This window comes from Brassica rapa, chromosome A10 (genome assembly GCF_000309985.2).
Source record: "Brassica rapa cultivar Chiifu-401-42 chromosome A10, CAAS_Brap_v3.01, whole genome shotgun sequence".
In the NCBI taxonomy this organism is placed as follows: domain Eukaryota; kingdom Viridiplantae; phylum Streptophyta; class Magnoliopsida; order Brassicales; family Brassicaceae; genus Brassica; species Brassica rapa.
In genome coordinates, this window is record NC_024804.2 from 5832060 (window position 1) to 5860026 (window position 27967).

At 43.0% G+C, this 27967-nt stretch overlaps 1 protein-coding gene across 3 annotated transcripts; it reads right to left on the bottom strand.

Annotated features, from left to right (window-relative positions):
• Positions 1–13963: 13963 nt before the first annotated feature.
• LOC117128956 lies at positions 13964–27717 on the bottom strand. Of its 3 annotated transcripts, XM_033282061.1 has the most exons (3): positions 27445–27697; positions 16011–16098; positions 13964–15482 (listed from the first exon to the last, which is right to left on the bottom strand). In XM_033282061.1, the coding sequence occupies exon 3, from the start codon at positions 15480–15482 to the stop codon at positions 14025–14027; it is 1458 nt and encodes a 485-aa protein (XP_033137952.1). In that variant the 5' UTR covers positions 16011–16098; positions 27445–27697; the 3' UTR covers positions 13964–14024. The 3 variants fall into 3 exon arrangements, with proteins under 3 accessions (XP_033137952.1, XP_033137953.1, XP_033137951.1); XM_033282062.1 differs by lacking the exon at positions 16011–16098 and having other exon boundaries at positions 27445–27717; XM_033282060.1 differs by having other exon boundaries at positions 13964–16098; positions 27445–27693.
• Between the last annotated feature and the right edge of the window lie 250 nt (positions 27718–27967).

Below are 27967 nucleotides of genomic sequence, written 5' to 3' on the forward strand. Positions count from 1 at the left end.
TATAATTTGTGATTGGAACTCCCTATTTTATCTATTCTATGAAGTTTTTATACTTAACCATTGTTATGAATTGCTTAGCCATGTCTGAGTAGTTCTCTTGTTAGATTTTAGGGTTTAAATAGGTTAGAAGGGATTAGCCCCAGCTATAGATTGCTGAGTTATGATAACATCTTTAGGATTGTTCATTAATGCATGTTTCTAGATTAGCTACCTAGAACCTGCCCTTGGATAGATTGATAAAAGCCATAGCTTTATTCTCATCCTGAAAACATTCTAATAGAGCTATGTTTCTTGCTATGAGCAAGGCGAGAGCTGATCTAGTGAGCTTAGTAAGCATTCATTCAACCTGCGCATAAAGCTTGACTAGAGCGTGTCGATCGATATCATACTTGAATAATCTATCGACGGTGCAAAAGGTGTATCGATCGATACGTCCATTGGAATATCGATCGACACTTTCTATAAATCAATATAACGAGAGTTGAGATCATAGATCTAGTTAATAGACAATAAGTCAATATAGGCAAGAGCCGAAAGACTTGTTGATAAAATAGTTGAGCTTTACATTATCATGCATGCAACTCATTAGGCATCTATAGGATTATAAATTCAACTTTTTTGAATAAAACCATAAGTCTAGCTCTTTTCTTTTTAAGCATCAAAACCCAAAAAAACCTGCTATTGAAAAAAACTTGTTCAATATAAAACTGCAATTTACTTTTAAAACTCTTAAAACATCCTTGCTTAACAAATCATATTAGAATCCCTAGGTTCCCTAGCTCCCTGTGAATTCGATCCCTAAATACTACAACTCGACCTCTTATTTGAGAGAGTATAAATCACTCCTTAGGGTAATTTGAGTGGTATCAATTTTGGCGCCGTTGCCGGGGAGTTTTGATCGCCTATTTTCTAATTTTTGTTAAGTATTCTGACAGAAAATTTTTTTTCTTGGATTTTCAGGTACATGCCCATCAGTACCAGAAGCAACAAGGAATCCCAACTGCTATTCTCACCAGATCCTGCAAGTTTGGAACGCACGATCCGTAAGGAAGCACACTCCCTATCGACCGACAAAACCACTTATGTGTCGCTCGATTCTACTCAACCACCGTCGACCCAGACACCAGTCCCGTCGACAGATTCTCGCTCACCCCTATCGATCAACAACACAAACCTTCCGTCTACCGATACCCTTTACCCGACATCGATTGACATTCCATCTCGGACATCTATCAATACTGAATCGCGAGACATGGTTGCGACTTTGATACTTGTTCGGGACAACAATGGAGACCTGCATGACCAGGAGGGTCATCTGCGTAATGCAGCAGGTCAGAGAATAGATGCTCAGGGGGCTGCAATCCCTGAGCCTGATGCTACTACTACATGTACTACCTTACCTGTAGATAAGGCTGCGCAACCCAGAACGTTGGCTGACTACAACCGTCCAGATCGCTACTACACCAACATATTAGCTAACCTACCTCCAACCATTGAGAGGGATTTTGAGTTGAAAGCACAGTACTACACACTTGTGGGACAGCTACCCTACCATGGACTATCCCACAAGCATCCTATGGACCATCTGGAAAGGTTCGAGAATCTGATTTCTGCTATTAGAGTCGAGGGAGTCTCTGAGGACTACCTATTATGCAAGCTTTTCAGATATTCACTTGCTGGAGAAGCTCTGCATTAGCTCAAGCAGTTACAACCATGATCTCTTAAGTCCTGGAGCGACATCAAGAATGCATTCTTATGCAATTTCTTTGATGAGGCGCGTGCTGAAGACTTGCGGAGCAGGATTGCTACATTCTCTTAGGAGCCTGCAGAATCATTCAGAGGCTCTTGGATCAGATTCAAGTCTTACCAAAGAGACTGTCAACACCACAGATTCAATGAAGTACAGCTACTCAGTACTTTCTACAGAGGCATCGCGGTGCAGTATCAGATGACTCTTGATGCTTCCGGCAATGGAAACTTCAACACCAGGAATCCAGAGGAGGTAGTCAAGGTGATTGAAAACCTAGCATACAGCAACAGCACCAAGAACACTGATTTTGAGAGGAAGAGTTCGGCTACCATCCTTGGGAATGATCAGATGGATGAGGTGAAGGCAAAACTGGATAGTGTTCACAAGCTTCTCAAGAAGCAGGTTAGCTTTGTTGAAGATGCAGAAGCTGTAGAGGGTAGAGCAGAGGAAGAAAAAGTAAACTACATTGGTGGAGCTGGATTCCTAGGAAACCAGGGTGGAAACAGAAACTCCTATGGAAATAGGAGTAACTTCAACCAAAATTTGCAGTACCAGAAACCCTACAACAACAGCTACAGCAACAACATGAATTTTGGAAGTTCCTACTACTAGAAGCCACTGCCGCCTACTCAAGAGAGCAAGATTGAGGAGATGCTCGATAGGGTTCTTCAGGCACAGCAGCGAATGACAGTGGACTTCAATGGGAAGATAGATTCCATCTACACAAATCTGAACACAAAGTTTGAGACTTTGAGATCTCTTGTGAAGAAAATGGAGATACATGTTGTGGAGACAGGTGATGCTATTAGGAGGTAGGAAGCTTCAACAAGAGGAGTAGGGGATGATGTGATGAAGCACCACGTGAATGCCATTATTGAGCATGACTTTTGGCAAGTGGTGAAGGAAGAGAAGCTGTAAGAAGGCGACTTCGAGGTAGAAAGTTTGAAGAGTTTCGGCGGGTCACATTGGTGTTGATCGACACCAGCCACAGAGCATTGATCGACATACACCAACCCAAATCGATCGACAGGAGTACCAGAGCATCGATCGACAACACCAACGGAGTCAACCGCATCTTGCAATGCCGTGAAGATTCTAACTCACGAGGAGTTCACAGCAAAACACCCACATCCACCTAGCCCTGACAATGTCTGAATCGATCAACATACCAACAACAACGTCGATCGACACTCAGAAGCTAATATCGATCGACAACCATCACCTCCTATCGATCGACGTGCCCCTATTACCTACCGAGTGCAGATGCCGAAGATAGATGTGGCACGACTTAACGCACTCAGGCCCAAACCTAAACCTTTAGAACAACCACTGGAGCCTGTCAGGACACCTTCAGATGATGGAGATGATCCTATGGAAGAGGATATGATTTTAGAGAATAGAGTAGGTATTGAGAGATTAAAGGTAGATTAGAGAAGATTAATGGGAGATTTGTAGAGAGATTAGGTAGTAACCATGTTTAAGAGTATTTAAGAATCATCATGAACAAGAGAGAGAGAGTCTAGAGAGATAATCCCATACTTCTTAATTATTAATCTGATCAGAGTTTACAATATATATGAGGAGGCAACACTAGGGTGAGGGTTTCATAAAGTGGCACTATTACAAGAGAAGGTTTGCTTTAATTCAAACCATCCAATGAGCTTCTTCCTTGTGTATAAAGCTCATTTTGCTTTATCCATCTCGTCTCCAGCCTGTCACAGGCGCCTCCTCTTCCCTTGCAACGGACTGATGCCTTAGCAAAGGGAATCGGGCTTCTCTTCTTCTTCCAAAGTTACCCGGGTAACTAGTATAACTGGTATACTAGTATTACTAGGGTAACTTTGGTTTACCCTTTGTAACTTACTCGGATAACTAGTATTACTACGGCCTCTTCATCATACTCAACTTCTCATGTCTTTCTCTTCCTATATATTGATCTCATCTCAACACTCCCCCTCAAGCTTACCTTTGTATAAGTCTAAGCTTGGATAGCCATGAGATCTTCCTTATTAAAAACCTCACCAAGGAAAACCCATTGGGACAAAACCTTGATGAGGAAAAAAGAGTAAAGACCTCATGACTTAGGGGATGAGCTCCTTCTCTTCCCAAGATCTATTTGTCCTAATCTGATGTGAATGGACTCCATTGTATTTTGTCTTGCTGCCTTGGTGAACACATCTGCCAACTGATCTTCACTTGTTGTATAACATGGCAAGATCACTCCCAAGACTATCATCTGCCTCACCTTGTGGCAATCTACTTCAATGTGCTTCGTCCTCTTATGAAACACTGAGTTTGTAGCAATGCGAATAGCCGACTGATTGTCACAATGCATAGTCATTGGTGTTGTTTGCTCAATCTCCAAGTGCCTAAGAATCCCTTTGATCCATACCAACTCGTTGGTAAGCTTTAGCATAGCTCTATACTCAGCTTCAGCAGTAGAGCATGATACAACCTTCTGCTTCTTACTCTTCCAAGTGACCATGTTTCCTCCAATGAAAGTGCAGTAGCCTGTTGTAGACCTTCTGTCTGCTCTATCACCAGCCCAATCAGCATCACAATAACCCACAACTTCAGTGCTTTGATTGCAGCCCATCCATATTCCAAGCCCTTGAGTTCCATTCAGGTACATGAGAACCCTCTCCACCATGCGCCAGTGATGCTCTTTTGGAGCTTGCATATGCTGGCTTACTTGATTCACAGCAAAACAAATGTCTAGCCTAGTGATGGTCAAGTATATCAGCTTCCCCACAAGCTTTCTATACAGCTTTGGATCATGGAACAGCTTGTTGTCTTCAATCTCCCCCTCACGTGGAACCTTGTGCCCATCCTCCATGGGCATCTTGGCTGTTCTTCCTCCATACGCACCAGCATCCTTCAATAGATCCAATGCATACTTCCTTTGAGAGATAAACAACCCTTCCTTTGATCTGCACAATTCAATCCCAAGAAAGTACTTCATCTCTCCCAAATCCTTTATATCAAATACTGATTTCAAAAACTCCTTGGTGGCTCGGATTCCTTCCTTATAACTGCTTGTTATGATGCTTTCATCTACATACACAAGCAAAACAATGATACCTGATGGAGTAAAGAGAGTGTGATCAAGCTCGGACTTCCTGAAGCCTCTACCATTCAGTGTTGTGCTTAGCTTATTGTACCATGCTCTAGGTGATTGTTTCAATCCATAGATGACTTTCTTCTGTCTAAGAACATTTCCTGGCTTCACCATTCCTTCATGACCCGGAGGTGGTAGCATATAGACTTCATCTTCTAGCTCTCCTTGGAGGAAAGCATTCTTCACATCCATTTGCCAAAGATCCCACCCAAGATTGGTTGCAACTGATAGTACAATCCTAATGGCATGGAGTTTTGCAACAGGTGCAAAAGTATCAATGTAATCCTCTCCATAGGTTTGTGTGAAACCTCTTGCTACCAGCTTTGTCTTACGCCTATCAATCTTCCCATTAGATAAATACTTGAAGGTGAAGATCCACTTGCATGACACAGCTCTCTTCCCCTTAGGCAACTCACTCTCATACCATGTATCATTTCTAATCATGGCATCAGCCTCATCATTGACTGAATCCCTCCACTCTTGAATCAGCATTGCTTCTTCATAGCTTCTTGGCACATAGATTTCATCTAAGCTTACCATAAAGGAGTAGTGTTCTTCCGGAAACTCAGAAAAAGAGCACACAGCTTGGGAAGGATGTTCCACAGCCTGGGCATTGTAATACTCTCGTGTTTACCTAGTTTCTTGTGTTTGCCCACTCGGAAGCATCCCTCCTTACCCGTGTACTTCTTCTCAAAGGAACTTCTACTTGTTGCTCAACAGCTTCCTCTTTTATCTGGATTTCTTCTCCAGCTTCCTGACCTTCATTCTGAACTTCTCTTCCTGATTCATCTCCACTTTGGACAGGAGAATCTGAGTCTTGATCTTCTAGACCTCCAGCTTCATCTGAACCTTGATCTTTTAACCCTTCAGCTTCAGATTCACTTTCCCCCTCATGTTCAAAGTGGGTTGGTTCTTCAGCGGCCACTTAAGTAGGCTCTTCACGCCCGCTCTGATCCTGGGACACGCCAATACCAAGTTCTTCTAGTATGTTTCTCAAACTAGCAGCTCTATATGATTGTTGAGACAGCCCTTCAAGCTCCTCCCAATTCTTCTCTTCATAATACCTTTATCCTCCATGAACTTCACATCCCTAGACACCAAGACTCTTCTAGCAGTGGGATCAAAGCACATGTATCTCTTTTGAGATGCGGAATAGCCAATAAGCATAGCCTTGGTGCTCTTTGCTTCAAGTTTGTTTCTCATCTCTCCTGGCACCAGTACATAGCACACACACCCAGATGTCCTCAAGTGATCTAGAACTGGTCGACTCTTGTTGAGTACCTCTAATGGAGACTGATCCTCTAGGATTCTGGTTGGTATCCTGTTGATTAGTTAGCAAGCAGTCATCACAGTATCACTCCAAAATATCTTAGGGACATTCTTGTGGAACATCATTGAACGGGCCACATCCATGAGGTGTCTGTTCTTCCTTTCAGCAACTCAATTCTGGTGTGGAGTGTAAGGACAGCTAGTCTGATGTAGAATCCCATGTTGAGCTAGGTGGTCTTTGAATGCATGGCCTATGTATTTCCCACCATTATATGACCTGAAAATCTTAATCTTGGCATGATAATGGTTAGTAACATATCTTTGAAATTTTTTAAATGCATCAAGAACCCTATCTTTTGTTTTGATGAGTGTTAACCAGGTGTATTTGGATTTTTCATCAATGAATGTGACATAATACTTATAGTCATCCCTAGATAAACAAGGTGCAGTCTAAACACCAGAGTGAATCAAATCAAAGCAATTCTCATAAATAGTGGATGATCTTTGAAACACTGTCCTACAATGTTTGCCTAAAATACATGCCTCACAATCATTATTTTTAAACATGACACCTGGTAACATAATGCTTAAAGCCCTAACATATGGATGTCCAAGTCTAGCATGCCACAATGCATCTTTACTTAAGGAAGAAACAGAACTAAACGAGAAACAAGAACTAGAGATGGGACTAAGATCTTCGAGCATGTAAAGGTCTCCTTTGGTTGCTCCTTGCCCAATCAACTTACTGCTTTTAATATCCTGAAACTTAACATCATCAAGACTAAAGATAACATTGCATTGAAGATCAGTGGTGCACTTTTTGACAGATAAAAGATTAGAAGTAAACTCAGGCATGAAAATGCTTTTGAATCCTTATCAAACAGTTTTAGTTTACCAATTCTTCTAATAGGAATTCTATCTCCATTAGCAATCATAACATGTCCATGAGCCGGTTCTATGTCTTTAATCAGGTTATTATCACTAATCATATGATGAGATGCACCAGAATCAATGATCAAAGGTTTATGCATGTTTCTAGTAATTTCAGTCCTTGATGGTTCATTTTGTTTTATAAGGTTTCCTAGTAATCCTAACATCTTACTAGTTATACTAGGCTCACTAGCAGTAGTGTAGGCGCTTTTAAAAATGTCTAGTAACTTATCAGTATTACTAGGATTACTAGCAGCAGTGTAAGAGCTGTCTAGTAATTTAGCAGTATTACTAGGTAATGTATGAGCAGTATATGAGTATCCAAGGGTGTTTCCGAGGGTGTTACCAGACTCCTTGAAAGCTTTGAAGAAGGCTTCAAGGTTAGCTCTCTTGAACACCTCCTGATCCATACCCTTTCCAATTAGTTGATGAGACGCCAAGGCTCTACCTTCACTTTCACCCACCTTAGCGCCTGAGCTAGCTCCCGATGAACCAGTACCATTTGCTTTAGTAGAAAGATGAGCCTTTGCTTCCCTATCCCTGTTGACCCCACATGGCTTGAGGTGAAGATGTAGGATCCAACACTCATTCTTCTTGTGACCGGTTCTCTTGCAATGCTCACAGCTTCCCTCATACTTTTCATACTTTCTTCCTGAGCCTCTGTATGCAGTTATGTTTGCTTGCATTCCTTCAGCTTGATGAGCCATAGTAAGCTCACCCTTTCCTCCAAACAGGCCAAGAGATCCCTCTGTAACACCCCCGAACCGTTCTAGGTATAGGTCGAACCACCGGCCAACAATCAAACAAGAACATGACCGACGGCTGACTTTCTACCAAGGCCCGGGAGCGCTACATGACGGGTTAGGGGCGTTCCAGCCTGGTCACAAAGAGTGCAATTCGTGACTTGGCCGGTTCCCCCGCTAACACGTCCCGTCAGATCGAAGCCTAAGGCTTCTCAACCCGTACTCCGACCTGGCGTTGTGTTAGCTTGGACAAAGCTAATATCAGAAACAACAAGGCATTTACATAAAACATCGATTTATTTATCTTATATCATATTCGGTTCACAACACAAAAATATTATAAGCGTAGTGGCATGCCATCGAGCAAAAGATACATACTTATAGTCTGAAAACGTCGCAAGCAAAAAGATGCAAAATCTACACCAGCCTGCCTAGCTTCCCGCGACCGCTACAAACTACTGGTCACCTGAAAACAACAACGAGTGAGGGGTGAGTAATCTAGCATTACTCAGTGAGTTACAATCCCCAACTAACAAATACAACCCCTCGCTATCCCAACCCCAAACAATCTAAAGCGAGAGGTTCACCTAATAGCATAAATCAGGAATAGCAGCAATAATATAAAATCTGAAAGCCGTAGTAAAATAATACGAGTAAAATATCGATACTATAATATAGTCTTTGTAAATCGATATCCCAATAAACTAGGGTTTACCAAATCCCTTTATAAAATATATATATATATATAACTCGGGTCCCGGTGACGTTAGGTTCCCCCTTCACTATCGGCAATATCCTAACTTCCCACCACACAGGCCAGGAAGAAGGAACTTTCAACCGACCGCGGCCTACAGTCATTCGGGTCACCGCGCGACAGCCCACAGTCCTTCGGGTCACTGCCACATTACACCGTCGTGTAATCACTCAGCCATAGGCCATGACCCCGTCTCTCTGAGTCTTCCCGATCCAGCGAATAAGGGGTTTCCTTGAACCCGCTGGGTACGAGGTCTGAAGGAACACTAACTCACCCCTACACATGCCTAGCAATGTGGGTTACACAATGCTGTCGGCCAGTACATAACAAATACCAAAACCCGGTAATATAACCAAGGTTTCACACAATCATCACAACCAAACACAATCAAATATATTCTAGAATCTAGCATAAATACTAATTCCAGAATATCTAACTATCCGCAACCTAGCAATATCATCTAAGCAATCAGAAATTGCTAACCAATCAACCTAACCATTAGCATGCTACTACGGTTCTCAAGTAATAACTAAGCATGCTATCAACCTAACCATTAATATCAACTAATCAAACCATTACTTAGTTTAGACCTGGCCTCCTGCCATGATCCAACTTCCAAGTAATGGGAACCTGCATAAAAACAGCTTAGCAAACAATTGATTATAACTCACTGTTTTTGGTTGACCGTGGCCTTGACCCCGAATCCGTCTTCTGCGTTCCGAACCCTTTCTTGACCTTCACAAGTAGACCCACTTCTGAACTGACCTTGAGTCGAGCAGAACCTCTCTTAGATGTAGACTCGAATCGAGTAGAATAACTGTTCTCGAAAACTGCTGAAAAGACTCGAAAACGATCGAAACTCGAACTTTCTTTCTCTAGCTTTCTCTCTCACGTTTTTCTCTGAGTTTCAGGTGTGCTGGATGGTTTTGAAATGAGCTGGGGTCGTGGGGTTTATATAGGATGCAGCAACCAATCAGAAACAAGCCGTGTGGCAGCCCGTGTGTCGCCTCGCATGGCTCCGGACGCATGCGTCGCGGCACCTCGTGCTCCACATGTCTGATGGCATGACCAGGACATCATGCAGAGTGACACCATGCCCTCCAGATGTCTGATCCACGGCCTGACCTCATCCAGATTGACACTCAGCGCACACATGTCGCTCAGCATGCTCCGATCGCAGGTTTCGCGGCACCTCGTGCTTCTGGGTGTCAATCAGCATGCTGTGCTCTCCTGGGCTTCAACACCTCCTGATTCCCTTGCCACATACCATGCCAGGCAGGTTACATCACGTCCTTATCTCATAAATAAGGCCAGCTCGAGCTTCTCGGTCCATTCGACTGATTTCGATCCTTCCGGTGAATTTTCGTCCCGCGATCAATCCCGAATATTTTTCTACGCCCGTTCTGATGAGATGAATATTTTTAATAAACTCCAAGTGAATCCTGACCTTGATGGAAAATATTTCTCGAGCCTCTGGCTTCTTCAAAAAATCGATAATACCCAAAATTAGGGTTTTCGCCAAACTTCGGGTTTTCCCGTCGTGCTTCGATCCCGTCGTGCTTACTTCCCGTCCTGCTTAACTCCCGTCCTGCTTCCAACTTATAATATCTTCCAAATGATATTCTGGTGATAGCCATTAAGTTTTGCGGAAAACTTAGTGGCTAAGAAATGACGGGTTTCTGAAACATCGAGCTTCTAAACCGTCGTGCTTCCAAAAATGTTATGCTTCCAAAACATCCTTCTGATCAATCTAACACTTTTCTAACCATGGTCCAGCAGCTTATGGTTCACCCATGATCAATTCTTCGACCATCCATTGCCCGCGGTACGACCACTAAATAATAATTTTTTTTTTTTTTTTTTTTTTTTTTTTTTTTTTTTTTTTTTTTTTTAACGGGTTTCTACATTCTTCCCCCCTTAACAGAATTCGTCCTCGAATTCTAAGCCTCTGAGGGGCCTCCTTCTTCCATCACAACATCCTCTCGGAAAACCTCAGGGTGGTCGACCTTAAATCTCTCTTCATCCTCCCAAGTAACATGAATTCTGTTTCGTCTCCCCCAGAAAACTTGTACTTGAGCAATCTCACGATTCTTCAGTCTTCTAATACGCCTTTCTCCCAATTGGATCGGTCCTTCTGGATATGTAAGATCTGACCTTAGCTCCTCGATTCTCTCGGGTTCTACAGCACTTGGATCTCGTATATGTCTCCGAAGCATGGAGACATGGAACACTGGATGTAGATGCATATCTTCAGGCAGATCCAAACGGTAAGCTACCTCACCAACTCTACCGATGATCTTGTACGGACCAATGAACCTGACCGCGAGTTTTCCAACCTTGCCAAATCTGTCCTTTCCTTTCTGTGCTGTAACCTTCAAATAGACCCAATCTCCTATCTCAAATGTTACCTCTCTTCTTGACTGGTCTGCGTACTTCTTCTGACGGTCCTGAGCCTTCTTCATGTTGGTCTTAATCGTCTCCAACTTTACCGTAGTCTCTTGAACGATCGGCGATCCAAACATTCTTCTTTCTCCCACTTCCGTCCAAAATAAAGGTGTCTTGCATGGCCTTCCATACAAAGCTTCATAAGGTGACATCCCTATGCTCGCATGATAACTGTTGTTGTATGAGAACTCAACCAACGGTAAATGCCTCTCCCAACTTCCTGCCCAATCGAGAATACACATCCGAAGCATGTCCTCGATTGTCCGAATAGTTCTCTCCGTTTGGCCATCTGTTTCTGGATGAAACGCCGTGCTTCTAAACAATTTCGTCCCCAAGGCTTCCTGTAACGCTTCCCAAAATGCTGCGGTGAACCTAGGGTCACGATCTGAGACGATGTCTGAAGGTACTCCATGTAACTTCACGATTTCGTTGATGTACAGCTCGGCCAGTACTTCAACTTTATCCGTATCCCTCATCGATAACAAGTGTGTGACCTTGGTTAACCTATCCACAATCACCCAGATTGAGTTGTTCGATCTACCTGGAGCGGTGGGTAAACCGGTGATGAAATCCATGGAAATCGAGTCCCATTTCCACTGTGGTACCGGAAGACTCTGCAACAGTCCTCCTGGAACTTGGTTCTCCACTTTGACTTGCTGGCATGTTGCACACTGCGCGACCCATTGTGCTACCAATCTCTTCATGCCCGGCCAATGATAGTATCTTCTCACGTCTCGGTACATCTTCGAACTTCCAGGATGGATACTAAGTAAAGAATGGTGTGCGACCCTTAGTATCTCATCTCTCAGCCCTTGTCCTTTTGGGACCGTGATCCTCCCATTAATAAGTAACGTTCCATCATCCGCCAAGTAGTAGCCAGCACTATTTGGTCCATCTTGCCCTCTGAGTTCTTCAGCAATCTTTTGTAGCTTCTCGTCTTTAAGTTGCTCCTCTCGAATCTTCTGAATCAAGCTGGCTTGATTCCCTGCTTGTACTCCCAATGGTTCACTTGTCTGCCCTTCCAAAGCCACCAACTTCACTTGCTTCAACTCTTGATTCAACAGCTCCACTTCTTTTTCTAAATCTGAATCCATCTTCCTTCGACTTAAGGCATCTGCCACAACATTCGCTTTACCAGGATGGTAACGAATCTTTAGGTCATAGTCAGCTACAAAATCCATCCATCTACGCTGGCGCAGGTTGAGATCTGGCTGAGTGAAGAGGTATTTAAGACTTTGGTGGTCTGTGTATACCTCCACTTCTTCCCCGTACAAATATGATCTCCAAATTCGTAAAGCAAACACCACGGCCGCTAACTCCAAGTCGTGTGTGCTGTAGTTATCTTCATGCTTCCGTAGTTGCCGCGAGGCATATGCAATGACTCTCCCATCTTGCATAAGAACACAACCCAGCCCAACTCGTGAAGCATCCGTGTAAACCGTGTAAGGTTTTCCTTGCTCGGGCAAAGCTAACACCGGTGCGGTGGTGAGAGCTTCCTTCAACGTCTTGAATGCATTCTCTGTTGCTTCCACCCAAAGGTAAGGTACTCCTTTACCGGTCAGTTTAGTTAAGGGCTTTACAATGGAAGAAAAGTCCTTAACAAACTTCCGATAATAGCCCGCGAGTCCGAGAAAACTCCTCACTTCCGTCACTGTGGTAGGTCTAGGCCATTCCCGTATGGCTTGGACCTTCTCTGGATCAGGAGCCACGCCCTCTCCTGATACTATATGACCAAGAAATCCAATCTCTCTCTTCCAAAACGAACACTTACTGAACTTGGCAAATAGCTTCTGGTCTCGCAACCTCTCCATAACTAGTCTGAGATGCTCTTTGTGCTCCTCCTCGCTTCTCGAGTACACCAAGATGTCGTCGATGAAGATGATCACGAACTTGTCGAGGTAGTCATGAAACACTTCATTCATCAAACGCATGAAAGCTGCAGGGGCGTTGGTGAGACCAAAGGGCATAACCACGAACTCGTACTGCCCATACCTTGTCTGAAATGCCGTCTTCAGAGTATCTGACTCGGCAATGGGAATTTGATGATACCCTGATGCCAAATCAATCTTCGAAAACCAACTTGCTCCTTTAAGTTGATCCAATAGCTCGTCTATCCTCGGAAGAGGATACTTGTCTTTGATGGTGATGTTGTTGATACCGCGGTAATCGATACACAACCTCATGCTTCCGTCTTTCTTCTTCACAAATAGAACAGGAGCTCCCCAAGGTGAGGAACTTGATCGGATGAATCCTTTCTCCAATAGATCTTCCAATTGTTTCTTTAGCTCAGCTAACTCTGCTGGTGCCATCCGATACGGTGCCTTGGCAATAGGTCTTGCTTCAGGCTCCAAGGTAATGGTAAAGGGATTACTCCGAGGTGGAGGTAATTCCTTTAGCGGTGCAAATACATCCTCAAACTCCTTGACCACGTCTATGTCTTCAACCTTAACTTCATCGTCAGTGGCTCCTCCACTAACCGATAAAGTTACCAAATACACTTCCCCGTCTTGAAACAAATCTTGAACTCTCAATGCTGCTATCAGTGACACGGTCATACTAGGACTGATTCCAAAGTATACCATCTCTGGACGCTTGCCTCTGCCAAACAACAATCTCCCTTTTCCACAATCAATCTGAACTTCGTATCTCGATAACCAGTCCATTCCAAGGATGACTTCGTACCCTTCCAAAGGCACGATTAGCAAATCTGCCACGAACTCTTTCTCTTGAATAACCAATGGAACATTCTTGATACGCTGATCCGCTTGAAGGGTTCGGTCTGCAGGGGTCAAGACTGCCACGCTTACCCTGTCAACCACAAAACAATCCCAAAACTGGGCAGCTACTTCAGGGGTCACAAAGCTATGTGTTGCCCCCGAGTCGAACAATACATGAGTGGGTTTACCAGCAACATGTATTGTTCCTGCCACAGTAACTCAATCAACAATATCTCAATCACAATAATACTAATCAAAACTCACACAATCACAATCATAATATTTCTAAACGCGCAACCTAACGATCAAGCAATATAACCAGAATCCTAACTAAATTCCATACACTAAAAAGAGGAGGTTGAACACCCACTATACCTGTAATGGGACCGTGGGAAGGTCCTGCATTGTCAGGGTTCTCTATTTCTAAGGCATAAACCCTACCTCCTAGGTTTTGCTTCTTTGGTGCTGGCTCAATTCCTGGACGGCTAGGAGGAGCTCGGATCGCGAGAAGGGTCGCAGGGATTGGCTTGTTTGGACATGACGACGCATAATGGCCCTTCTTTCCGCAAGAGAAACAAGTCACATCCTCGATCCTTATCTGTGGATAACCCTGCTGGTTACCCCACTGGTTGTTCCGCTGATTGTTGGGACAGACCCTTGATATGTGTCCCGGCTGCCCACATGTGTAACAGACTCCAGAGTTACCACGATAATTGCTCTGGCCTCCTCGCCCTTTGCCTTTGTTAAACCTTGGACCATTGTTGTAATTTGACCTTTCTCCTTGGTTGAACTTGGAGTGTCTTCCAGAATATTGTGTAACCATCTTTTCTGTCTCTACTGCAGTCTCAACATTAACAGCCTTCTCCACCAGATCGGATAAGCTGTTAAAGTTGCTTCCAGCTAAACGACTTCCAATCTCCGGCTTTAATCCGTACATGAAGTTACGGATCATCGTTCCTTCATCTTCACGTCCATCAAAAACATGTTGCCTCAACCTTGTGAACTCAGAATCATAACTCCTCACTGGCCTATCTCCTTGAACAAGGTTCATAAACTGACGCTCCAACCGATGCTTTGCTTCAGGAGGAAAGTACTTCCTTTCGAACTCTCCCTTGAAAGATTCCCATGATGTGATGGTATGTCCACACTGCCTCTCTATGCTGTCCCACCATCCGGTTGCGTCTCCTTCAAGATAGTACACTGCGATCTTCTTCATATATTCTTTTGGGCACTCCATGGCTTCAAAATTCTTCTCCATCATAGTAATCCACTTGAGAGCTTCAATAGGATCTGATCCTCCCTTGTATCTGTAGGATCCGATATTCTTCATGGTAGATAACAGCTTCGAAACTTCAGGGGTATCAGTACGTGTGCTCCGGTTACTAAGTGCCTGGGTCATCACATCGTGCAACAGCTTCAAAGTGTTTTCTGCTCCTTGATCTTGTGGTCTTTCTGTGGCACGGTTCTGATCTGTCCTCGGGTTTGATTGAGCGGATTGATCTTGCTGATGTCTCTGCTCCCAATTACGACTTGGACTAACGCTTGCCAAACTGGCCTCCCTTGTAACTCTGGTCGGGTTACCGTACACTGGAAAAGATCTTGTTCTCTGCAGAGGGCTCCTGTCGTGTCCAAACATTTCACTAACGCCATTTCCATTCTCTTGCTCTGATCTGTAACCCAATCCTCTGCCTGTTGAGACCCTACCCTCTCCCCAAATCCGATCTCGTCCATCATCACCTATCCCGCGATTAGCCATCTGCACACACATAAAAAGGTAAGTCATATTCCTATTTAAACCTAATGCGGGAAGCGGCTGGTTTCCTAAAACATCTTTTTGTGACTCTTTTGACTAGATAAAACATTGAAAGCACTTGTGTCACGCATGGACGAAACCATGCTCTGATACCACCTCTGTAACACCCCCGAACCGTTCTAGGTATAGGTCGAACCACCGGCCAACAATCAAACAAGAACATGACCGACGGCTGACTTTCTACCAAGGCCCGGGAGCGCTACATGACGGGTTAGGGGCGTTCCAGCCTGGTCACAAAGAGTGCAATTCGTGACTTGGCCGGTTCCCCCGCTAACACGTCCCGTCAGATCGAAGCCTAAGGCTTCTCAACCCGTACTCCGACCTGGCGTTGTGTTAGCTTGGACAAAGCTAATATCAGAAACAACAACGCATTTACATAAAACATCGATTTATTTATCTTATATCATATTCGGTTCACAACACAAAAATATTATAAGCGTAGTGGCATGCCATCGAGCAAAAGATACATACTTATAGTCTGAAAACGTCGCAAGCAAAAAGATGCAAAATCTACACCAGCCTGCCTAGCTTCCCGCGACCGCTACAAACTACTGGTCACCTGAAAACAACAACGAGTGAGGGGTGAGTAATCTAGCATTACTCAGTGAGTTACAATCCCCAACTAACAAATACAACCCCTCGCTATCCCAACCCCAAACAATCTAAAGCGAGAGGTTCACCTAATAGCATAAATCAGGAATAGCAGCAATAATATAAAATCTGAAACCCGTAGTAAAATAATACGAGTAAAATATCGATACTATAATATAGTCTTTGTAAATCGATATCCCAATAAACTAGGGTTTACCAAATCCCTTTATAAAATATATATATATATATATATATAACTCGGGTCCCGGTGACGTTAGGTTCCCCCTTCACTATCGGCAATATCCTAACTTCCCACCACACAGGCCAGGAAGAAGGAACTTTCAACCGACCGCGGCCCACAGTCATTCGGGTCACCGCGCGACAGCCCACAGTCCTTCGGGTCACTGCCACATTACACCGTCGTGTAATCACTCAGCCATAGGCCATGACCCCGTCTCTCTGAGTCTTCCCGATCCAGCGAATAAGGGGTTTTCTTGAACCCGCTGGGTACGAGGTCTGAAGGAACACTAACTCACCCCTACACATGCCTAGCAATGTGGGTTACACAATGCTGTCGGCCAGTACATAACAAATACCAAAACCCGGTAATATAACCAAGGTTTCACACAATCATCACAACCAAACACAATCAAATATATTCTAGAATCTAGCATAAATACTAATTCCAGAATATCTAACTATCCGCAACCTAGCAATATCATCTAAGCAATCAGAAATTGCTAACCAATCAACCTAACCATTAGCATGCTACTACGGTTCTCAAGTAATAACTAAGCATGCTATCAACCTAACCATTAATATCAACTAATCAAACCATTACTTAGTTTAGACCTGGCCTCCTGCCATGATCCAACTTCCAAGTAATGGGAACCTGCATAAAAACAGCTTAGCAAACAATTGATTATAACTCACTGTTTTTGGTTGACCGTGGCCTTGACCCCGAATCCGTCTTCTGCGTTCCGAACCCTTTCTTGACCTTCACAAGTAGACCCACTTCTGAACTGATCTTGAGTCGAGCAGAACCTCTCTTAGATGTAGACTCGAATCGAGTAGAATAACTGTTCTCGAAAACTGCTGAAAAGACTCGAAAACGATCGAAACTCGAACTTTCTTTCTCTAGCTTTCTCTCTCACGTTTTTCTCTGAGTTTCAGGTGTGCTGGATGGTTTGAAATGAGCTGGGGTCGTGGGGTTTATATAGGATGCAGCAACCAATCAGAAACAAGCCGTGTGGCAGCCCGTGTGTCGCCTCGCATGGCTCCGGACGCATGCGTCGCGGCACCTCGTGCTCCACATGTCTGATGGCATGACCAGGACATCATGCAGAGTGACACCATGCCCTCCAGATGTCTGATCCACGGCCTGACCTCATCCAGATTGACACTCAGCGCACACATGTCGCTCAGCATGCTCCGATCGCAGGTTTCGCGGCACCTCGTGCTTCTGGGTGTCAATCAGCATGCTGTGCTCTCCTGGGCTTCAACACCTCCTGCTTCCCTTGCCACATACCATGCCAGGCAGGTTACATCACGTCCTTATCTCATAAATAAGGCCAGCTCGAGCTTCTCGGTCCATTCGACTGATTTCGACCCTTCCGGTGAATTTTCGTCCCGCGATCAATCCCGAATATTTTTCTACGCCCGTTCTGATGAGATGAATATTTTTAATAAACTCCAAGTGAATCCTGACCTTGATGGAAAATATTTCTCGAGCCTCCGGCTTCTTCGAAAAATCGATAATACCCAAAATTAGGGTTTTCGCCAAACTTCGGGTTTTCCCGTCGTGCTTCGATCCTGTCGTGCTTACTTCCCGTCCTGCTTAACTCCCGTCCTGCTTCCAACTTATAATATCTTCCAAATGATATTCTGGTGATAGCCATTAAGTTTTGCGGCAAACTTAGTGGCTGAGAAATAACGGGTTTCTGAAACATCGAGCTTCTAAACCGTCGTGCTTCCAAAAATGTTATGCTTCCAAAACATCCTTCTGATCAATCTAACACTTTTCTAACCATGGTCCAGCAGCTTATGGTTCACCCATGATCATTTCTTCGACCATCCATTGCCCGCGGTACGACCACTAAATAATATTTTTTTTTTTTTTTTTTTTTTTTTTTTTTTTTTTTTTTAACGGGTTTCTACACCCTCCCCCTTCTGAAGTTGCGCGCATACTTCCTCCATGGATGGTAGGTTAGGCGATCTCAAGATGTGTTTGATGACATCCTTGTAGCAAGGATCCAATGTCATCAACAATCCAAACACTTGATCTTGTTCTCTTCTTTCCATAAGAGCTGCTTGATCAGTGGTGTTAGGTCTTAGACTTTCAAGTTCAGACCATAATGATCCAAACTTTCCCATGTGTTTGGTGAGCTCTCCTCCATCTTGCTTCATGGAGTTAATGACTCTCTTCAGCTCAAACACACGGATGATGTTGGAGACGTTTCCAAACGTCTTTGAGAGGGTCTCCCACAAGTGTTTGGGAGTCTCACAGTAGCTGTAAGCTTCAAGAAGAGAAACATCAAGAGATCCTTGCAGCACGGAAAGCACCATCAAGTCTTCTTGTACCTACTTCTTGTCTTCAGCTTTGGTGAGAGTCTTTTCCTCTTCACCTTCTTCAGTTTCTTTGGCCACTGGCTTCGGACCATCATCAGTGATGTGGCTCCACATCCCTAGCCTTCCAATGGCAGTCTTCACAAATCTAGACCACAAGAGGTAGTTTGAACCACCCTTCAACGCAACCGGGCAGTAACTAGCTTGCTGAAGTAGTTTCCTTCCATCTTCTCTTGCTTGAACCAGAAATGACCAGAAAGCTTCAAACTTGCAACTCAGCTGAAGAACACACAGTACCAGATGATATCACTCAAATTACCCTAAAGAGTGTTACTCTCATCAAAAGAGGTCGAGTTATAGTACTTAGGGATCGAATCCACAAGGAGCTAGGGAACCGATTAGATCTAAGAGTTATATGATTAAGCTAGGCTAATAGGTTTTAAAGCAGTAATAAAGCAAGTAATAAATAAAGCAATAAACAAGATGAACAAGGAAATTGTTCAGCTTGGCAAGGGTTGTTCGATGGAAGGATGGTTGCTAGATCTAGGGTTTCTATTCAGGTGTTGGAGATTATAATTCCTATAGGTACCTATTTGTTGCATGCATGATATGTTAGAGCTCAACTGCTTAACTCAGTGATCAGCTGTCGCATGTTTCACTGGTTAACAAGCTAGATCTCGTGTCTCAACGGTATGTTGACAACGAAAGAGTGTCGATCGATGGTCCTATTGGGACATCGACCGATACATCTTTACCTACGTCGACCGATAGTCAGTTGAGGACATCGATCGATGGGTTGTAGCCAGGCCTATGCACGAGTATGATATGCCCTATTAAGATACTAAATTGGTGGTTAGTCCTCTCTAGCAGTCCTAATATGATAGATAGATGTCAGGATGGGATAACAAGGGTGCTTGAGTATGCAATCCTATGATCAAGTTCTAGTTAATTACTCTAAAACAAGCAATGAATACAAATTTATCATGAATATCACAACAAGGCAGATCTATAGTTTGGGGCTAATCCCACAAACCTATCTGAACCCTGGATCTAACAGGTGGATCTACTCAAACATGAAAACATAAATCATAGATGAATAGATATAAAACTGAAATAGAATAGATAAGAAAAACCAAAGGAGTTCCAGGAGGACTCTGATAGGAGCTCATCCCTTCTCTCCTTTCAGAGAAACAATGGAAATGAAAGCGTAAAGAAGTCTGTAAAGCGTAGCCATCAACAATGGCTTAGAAATAACATAAATAGGATTTCTGGTCATCTAAGGGCATTCTGGTAATTTATGGTTACTTCTGGTCATAAAATATACAAGGCCCAAGATCTGGGATCTCCATCGATCGACGTGCAGAGTGCTGCATCGATCGACGCGGCTTCCTCTTCTCGGCAGCTTCCTCTCGCGAGGCAGACTGATCACTCTTCAGTAAAACAGGTATAATTTCTGCTATAGGATGCTGATTGACCTGAGACCGGTGGCATTGGAAAGCTAACTCAAAGCTCTATCTTATGTCAAAATATGGGCTCAATCTAACGGTCGGAAGATCTCCATCCATAGCTAAACATCTGACGCGTCTGTGCAACTCTGCACCTCCAAAGGTTCCAAAAGACTCTAAAATCACAATATTTCTCCTAAACGTCCCTGAATCTGTAAATACTCTAAATAGACTCCAAAACATAATAATTGTATCTTAAAACACTTTAAAACACTTATAGACCATTATTAAAAATGGGTAAAATATATGGTCTATCACTAGACTTCAAGAACACACGAACTCAAAGCACAGCACCACAGGACTCAACTTTATCACACAGCTTCACGGAACCCTCAAGAACACAAGAGCTAGAGAAAGGAAAAAAATGGAATGAGGTTTCTCAATACCAAAGCCAACCGGGCTCTGATACCATATGATTTTAGAGAATATAGTAGGTATTGAGAGATTAAAGGTAGATTAGAGAAGATTAATGGGAGACTTGTAGAGAGATTATGTAGTAACCATGTTTAAGAGTATTTAAGAATCATCATGAACAAGAGAGAGAGAGTCTAGAGAGATAATCTCATATTTCTTAATTATTAATCTGATCAGAGTTTACAATATATATGAGGAGGTAACACTAGGATGAGGGTTTCATAAAGTGACACTATTACAAGAGATAAGGTTTGCTTTAATTCAAACCATCCAATGAGCTTCTTCCTTGTGTATAAAGCTCCTTTTGCTTTATCTAGCTCGTCTCTAGCCTGTCACACGCGCTTCCTCTTCCCTTGCAACGGACTGATGCCTTAGCAAAGGGAATCGGGCTTCTCTTCTTCTTCCAAACTTACCCGGGTAACTAGTATAACTGGTATACTAGTATTACTTGGGTAACTTTGGTTTACCCTTTGTAACTTACTCGGATAACTAGTATTACTACGGCCTCTTCATCATACTCAACTCCTCATGTCTTTCTCTTCCTATATATTGATCTCATCTCAACAGAGGATAGGGTCTCTACTTGAAGAACCCTAAGGAAAAGAAAGGAAAAAGTGGCGAAACATCTGAAGAGGGAGGCTAATGAAAAGGAAAAGAAAAATTTCCAAAAGAGAGTCTTCAGGAGTCCTCTACATAAGCCATTCGAAGAAGCTTATTACAGCCACATATTGTGGATGTTCTTCATAGAAACTAGAGAGAGAGAGAAGAAGACAATAAGAGAATGTTATGTGAAGCTAGAGAAAAGATGAGGAAAATGATTACATTGAAGAAGAAGAGTGATCCTGGGCAATTTGCAATACCATGCACAGTGCAGGGTATTAAATTCCCACATGCCTTGTGTGACACAAGACCATCAGCCAGCATCCTACCTAGGGTTATGGCAGACCATCTGGGTTTGCAGGTGGAGCCTTTGCAGGAATTGTTCCCTTTTGTTGATTGTTCCCAAAAGAACTCAAGAGGAATTGTGAGAGACCTAGAGGTGCAGATTGGTAATGTCCTAGTTCCAGTTGATTTCCATGTCTTGGACATCAAGTTAAACTGGAACTCTTCTCTACTACTTGGGAGAGCCTTCTTGTCAACAGTGGGAGCAGTGTGCAACTTGCAAACCAACCAGTTGTGTCTAACACTAATCGATCCTAATGCCCACTACGACCCTATCCCACTCAAGAAGCCATAGACGATCTCCAGAAAAATCAATGATGTCGGAATCATTGCAGCTTGCCACTGTCGAGCCGAGTACGAATCTGACTATTCGGAATCGATCAACACTCTGTTGGGGTCAAAATCGGTACGACGGAATCAATGACCAAAACTTTCCGCAAAAATAAAGATACATTTTATAAAACACGAGAAATTGTTTAAAAAATTCTAAGGACTTTCCGAACAAAGAAAATCTGCGCGAAACTTGGAAATTGTCATCTCGGAAAAATGAACGAAACAATCTCCGATTACACGATTGCCTAAGTTAAGCGAAAAACCGCAAAAACCGCATCCACCACACTACGAGCAGGTTCGACCGAACCAGTTCGACGTGCGATGAACCGAACCAGCCGGTTCAGCTCGCCGCACGATGAACTGGCTCGTCCCGGACCAGCTCACCGTACGGCGAGCTGATCACCTCAAATCAGTTCGCCGAACGGCGAGCTGAACCAACCCGGTTTGGCTCGCCGTACGTCGAGCTGTCCGTCCCGAGCCTCGCTCCCCCGCATTCTCAACACAAGGCATACGTCCTTCGATTCGATCATGCTCTGAACCATGGTCGAAACGTCTCTCGTTTCATCTCGATCCGTCTTACCATTCGAGTTTTACAATAAAAATCGTAAAAGTCTTCTTTTCTCGTAAAATTCGGGAAGATCGTATAAAACGGCAACGATTAGACGAAACATCGTACATTGTCAAAATATACGGTTAACTTGAGACGTTTTATGAAAAGGCATCGTATCAGGAAACGATCTCGTCTAAAATCGTAAAACGGTTTTATCGCAAAACGGCTCGGAAAGTCCTAAAACGCGATAAAAGCCTATTCACGATTTAGATGAAGTCCAGCCCAAAGATACAATGACGGTTTGACTATTTACTCGCAGAAAGAAGATAAATGTCAAGTTTGAAGATAAATGTCAAGTTTGAAGATAAATAGAAGATTTCCGAAGAAAAATGGAAAGATCGAGATAAATGGAAGATTTCCGATAGATTCGAATCTGGGCGAAAAGGAAGGACTAAACCGCCTAGGGAGGAGTATATAAGCAGAAGGCCAAGGACAGAAGAAGGGAGACGATTTTCAGAGCTCTCACCACCAAAACTTAGCACTTAGGAATATTTCCGTTTTTGTTATCGAGCTGCGTCTCAACTAGGGTTTTAGTCTTAGATTGTTAGAACTAGGAAACTCGCTGACGGCTCTCGCATCTAAGGCTTTACCTCATTGTACCACTCTTACGCAGAATCGAAATAAGATCCTTCTTGCTCTCAATCTCGTTTTTAACATACTTTTACTTATTCCCTTCGTTAACTTGATTGCTTGTGTGCGGTTCCGCAGATAGCCGGGTCCTCTGGGAAATTAGGGTTTTCCCTAAGTTCCTTAATTTACGGAAATCGACAGGGGTGAATTTCGGTTCCCACACACTCATCCAGTTACGTCGATCGACACAAACAATACAAAATCGACCGACGCTGACAAAGAGAAATGGGTCGACACGTATCCGGATGAATGGGACACAAGACAAAATATGCATACAGACAAGTATGATGACGACTTAGAGGAGGAACGAGCCATTGAGTACAGAGCATCCTTGGTGAGGAATATAAATTCTTACATCATTCCTCTTGGAAAAGGAATGCACCATCGTTTGACATTGCAAACTTGCCATCGATCGATACTCAACCTCAACAACGATGCCGAACGCGAGCATCGACCGACACTGCCTACTACAAATCGGTCGACACTGATTTCAACTGTGTGCGAGATGGAGACTACTCGATTGGTAGTTGGGGCAGATGAACACCACCACGAGAGCTTTGCAGTAGAAACAGTAACCTACACACCAGGAGCAGCTAAACTACAAGATAGCTTCACAGACGAGGAGTTGCTCAACATGCAAAAGCGCGATGATACAGATCAATTTCAAGAAGAAGCTGCTTGGGAAAGAACTCGTTTCAGCCAATCGATCGAAACTCGTCATCAGCAATCGATCGATAAGCTTCCTCAACTATCGATCGACAACAACAATACCACGTCGAATGACACCCATTCAATACCGAAAACCACTGTAATCGAAAAAGATAAATTAGATTACAAGTATCTAACTCCAGACGAATTTGGTATTTTCAGGGACCCTAATGGCTACGCAAAAGCCATAGACGGTTGCACACTACACGTATCTCGAGAAAATATTGCAGATATCCTTCAGACAGCCAATGGAGCAGACAATTTGTTCACACATCAACACAGCAACGGCGAACAGAAGACTACAAAGGAGTTCTACGACATAGCTGGTGGCATAGAAAACAGCTTCAAACAACAATCTCGCAATACAACCCATCCATCAATCAACATAGACGTTCCAACGGTCACCATACAGCCAGAATTCGACAAAAGAGCTTATGATCTTTATGGTAACAGGATATTTTACTGGGAAGAGAAAGATGAGTATGGAGTCTACAGAGATGATCGCAAATTTGCCAGAGATCTAGATGGACACACCATTCCTATTCACAACAAGGATATCAGAAGACTTCTGGAAAGTGCTTCAAGAGATGACCAGCCTACATATGTCTTCCTGAACATGCTAACCAATTCACACAGACAAAGTTGGTACCAAAGATCTACACCCAGGACGATATCAACGAGATGTTCTATGGAGTATGTGGTGAACATGATAGGAACAAAGAAGCTTTTCAGATGAAGCTTGATGGTGTCTACTATCCATTGAATGATAGTATAAGTTGGCAAACTACTTGCATGGAGAAGATGAAGAAGGACATAGCCAGAATTCAGAACGCGACCGGCACTGCTCGACTGCCATCGATCGACAGAAGACAATCACCATTGCTCGACAGACATCATCACGCATCGATCAACAACCGCTTGGCTGCATCGATCGACACCAATCTGCCACGCCCACACACAATGAAGTCTCAACCGAATTTCCACACCAGAGAAGAGATAGATCAGTTGATAGAAGGGATCTACAGACCTCTGGAAACTACAGAGGAGAGGCTTGATGGGAGATGTGATGACATCTATTTCCCAATGGATCTTACCATCAGTGCATTGACCTCCAAGGTTGAAGCTATACAAGGGGAGTTGGTGGAGTTTCAAAGTTACATTGCACGTCGACCAGAAGCATCGATATCGATCGACAGACGCAACAACAAATAGATCGACACCAACCATTCAACATCGATCGACAGTGATACAAACCGAGGCCGGCTAGTACCAAAGACGACATCCGACATGTCCAACACACCTTACCATGGAAAGGAGATCTCAGCTGACACTTACGCCGCACTTACCAGACATCAATTCAACCTTGAAAGTCTTGGTGAAAATTGAGAAAATTTAAAACACAACTGCAGCAATGAAGGATAAATGGCGCAGAGGGGATGAAGCAATGAGAGACTTCACTGGTACATGGTTCAACAATCGCAAAGAGGAAATGGATACTTTTTTTCCAACAAGTCTCAGTTCTCAACACTACTAGCCAAAACACCTCCAAAGTCAAGCTAAATGACTATAACAAAGCACTGAGTAGGAAGCAACCCACTATTAGGTAATATTTATTAAGTTTTTTTTAATTTACTATTTATATTGGTTTTTACTTATTGCAGGTCATAAATAAAATAAAATAAAATAAACAAAAAGAAGATCCGAGTAGACGATTGCCATCTGTATCGACCGAAGTGAACAAGTCGACATCGATCGACATTGCCTTACCTGCGTCGACCGACATCAACATCCTTACATTGGTCGACATCTATTCTTGTTTTGTATATCGTTCCTACTTTTTACATTGAGTCCTTATGATTTATTTCTAACCATAACTCCGACCGAATTTACACTAGGGACAGTGTAGTTTAAGTCTGGGGGAGGTTTACTGGTATTTATTTACTTATTAGTCTTATTAAAAATGTTTTTAAATTAAGTTATTATTGAGTCAAGAAGGGGATTATGAACTTATAGATTTTGCTAGATATCTAACCACTCTTTAGCACCATTCTAGATTTACTGATTGCAGATAGTACTAAAGATACTAAAGTGGATCAACCTGTCAACTAACCACTCCTGCTAAGATTGTTTTGAAGGAACCAAAGCTGACCTCAAACACTAAACCTGACACAACTGCTTGTCTTGGGGCTTGGTATACATGGGATCAGATTCTTCAAACAAGTCTGGAAGGTAAAGCCTTGCGTATATAGATTTATCACCATTTCTCTCTCTATTTTCGAAATAATGATTAAAAAAATTTAATATATTAGAGATTTCTTAGGAAGGAATTCGAACATGACTTGGTGGCTACAACCATTAAGGCTTGCTTCATAAGAATTTCATAGGTAAAGGATTAGAACATGACTTGGTGGCTATAACCATTAAGGCTTGCTTCACAAATAATTCTAGGATATAGGTAAAAAAAAAGTGAACAGGACTTGGTGGCAACCACCATTAAAGCTTGATTCATGGAAGCCTGTCCAATCTTGGTTAATGATCATGCATATAAGCAGACTTTGACCAAGAGAGAAAAATAGTAGAGAGAGAATAGGAACTAATGTTTACCTGCAGGTCCAGATACTTGTTTGGAAGTCCTAGAATCATGTGATCGATACTCCCAAGGTAAAGCCTTCACTTTTTTATTTTATGCAAAGAAATGAGGTTAGTAGAGGGGAATGAAGACAAGATTATGCTAAGTTGTTGGCTAGATGAATTTGGTTGCTAAGCTAGGATATCGTATGATGTACTTTCGTGATTAGGACTTCTTAGATGTGGATTACAATATTGTAAAGATGATGATTCTAAGTTTTAAATCATGTGAGTCCCTACTGTTTTTTTTTAAACCTCTTTCAGAGAGACTGCCTGTTTAAAAACCTCTTTTACAGAGACTGCCTGATCAGGACAATATCATCAATTAGCGTCCATTTCCTCCTTTGAATACGCTCTGCATGAGTGTCTAAACTTGGGATTGAAGCTTCTGTAGGATAAGTGCCAAACAAAGGGACTTGTAATGGAACATAGTTTGACACTGTCTTGAACATAACCAAAGACAGTGTGTTGTTGAGTTGAAGAAAGTCAACAAAGTTTGACGTCAGAGTATATGAATTAGAATTCATATCCGAATGTGTCAAGAGAAAAAGAAAAAAACTCGATTTTTTATAGAAGGAAGAGAAGAAGTATGTGTTTTATAGAAGAGAAGAACGAAAGAAGCTTTGATCAACGCATTCATAACACTCAATGAATTCGAGTAGAAATATAGCTAACACCTTAGATTTCATCTATTTATTACCTATCTTAACTTTAATCTAACACTAACCAAAACATTAATTATCGAGGCTTCAATTCAGACCAGAATCACATTCAATTCATTTAAGAACCCAATCGAAATTAACCAAAGATTTTAAGCACAACCATAATCTAACAATAACCAAAACATTAATTACCGAGGCTTCAATTCACACAAGAATCACAATATATTCATTTCAGAACACAATCGAATTCAATACAAGAATCACAATCACATTTCAACACTTCCAATCTATGTAACAGATCAAGATATACGTTTTACCTGTTTTGCAACTGGATCTTCTCGCTAGGTGTAGTCCTCTGCTTAGACCTTCCAAGCATGTCTCCTGATCCGTACATCTCAACACACAAAGAAATAAACCCAATCGAAAATGGATCAGTGGTGAACGATTTATTAATCAGGAGACATAAACAAACACATGAGACAGAATCAAGAGACATAGCTTTACATTTCGATTCGAGCAATCATCAACAATCACCGTTTTGATTCCGTCAAGGAGAGCCACCGAGAGAGACGTCTCTGCTTTTCTTCGTCGAGGAGAGCCACCGCGAGATCAAAAGGCACTTGAGGCGGAGCCGTCGAGGAGAGCCACCAAGAGATCAAAAGCGCAGAGGCGGAGTCGTCGAGGAGACGTCGAGGAGAGCCACCGCGAGATCAAAAGCGGAGAGGCGGAGTCGTCGAGGAGAGCTAGAGAGACGTGGAGCCATCGAGGAGAGCCACCAAGAGATCAAAAGCGTAGAGGCGGATTCGTTGAGGAGCCATCTAGGAGAGCCACCGAGAGATC

Coding starts and splice junctions, on each gene's coding strand:
- LOC117128956 (XM_033282060.1), bottom strand. CDS start 15,509: ATGACTTACCTTTTTATGTGTGTGCAGATGGCTAATCGCGGGATAGGT.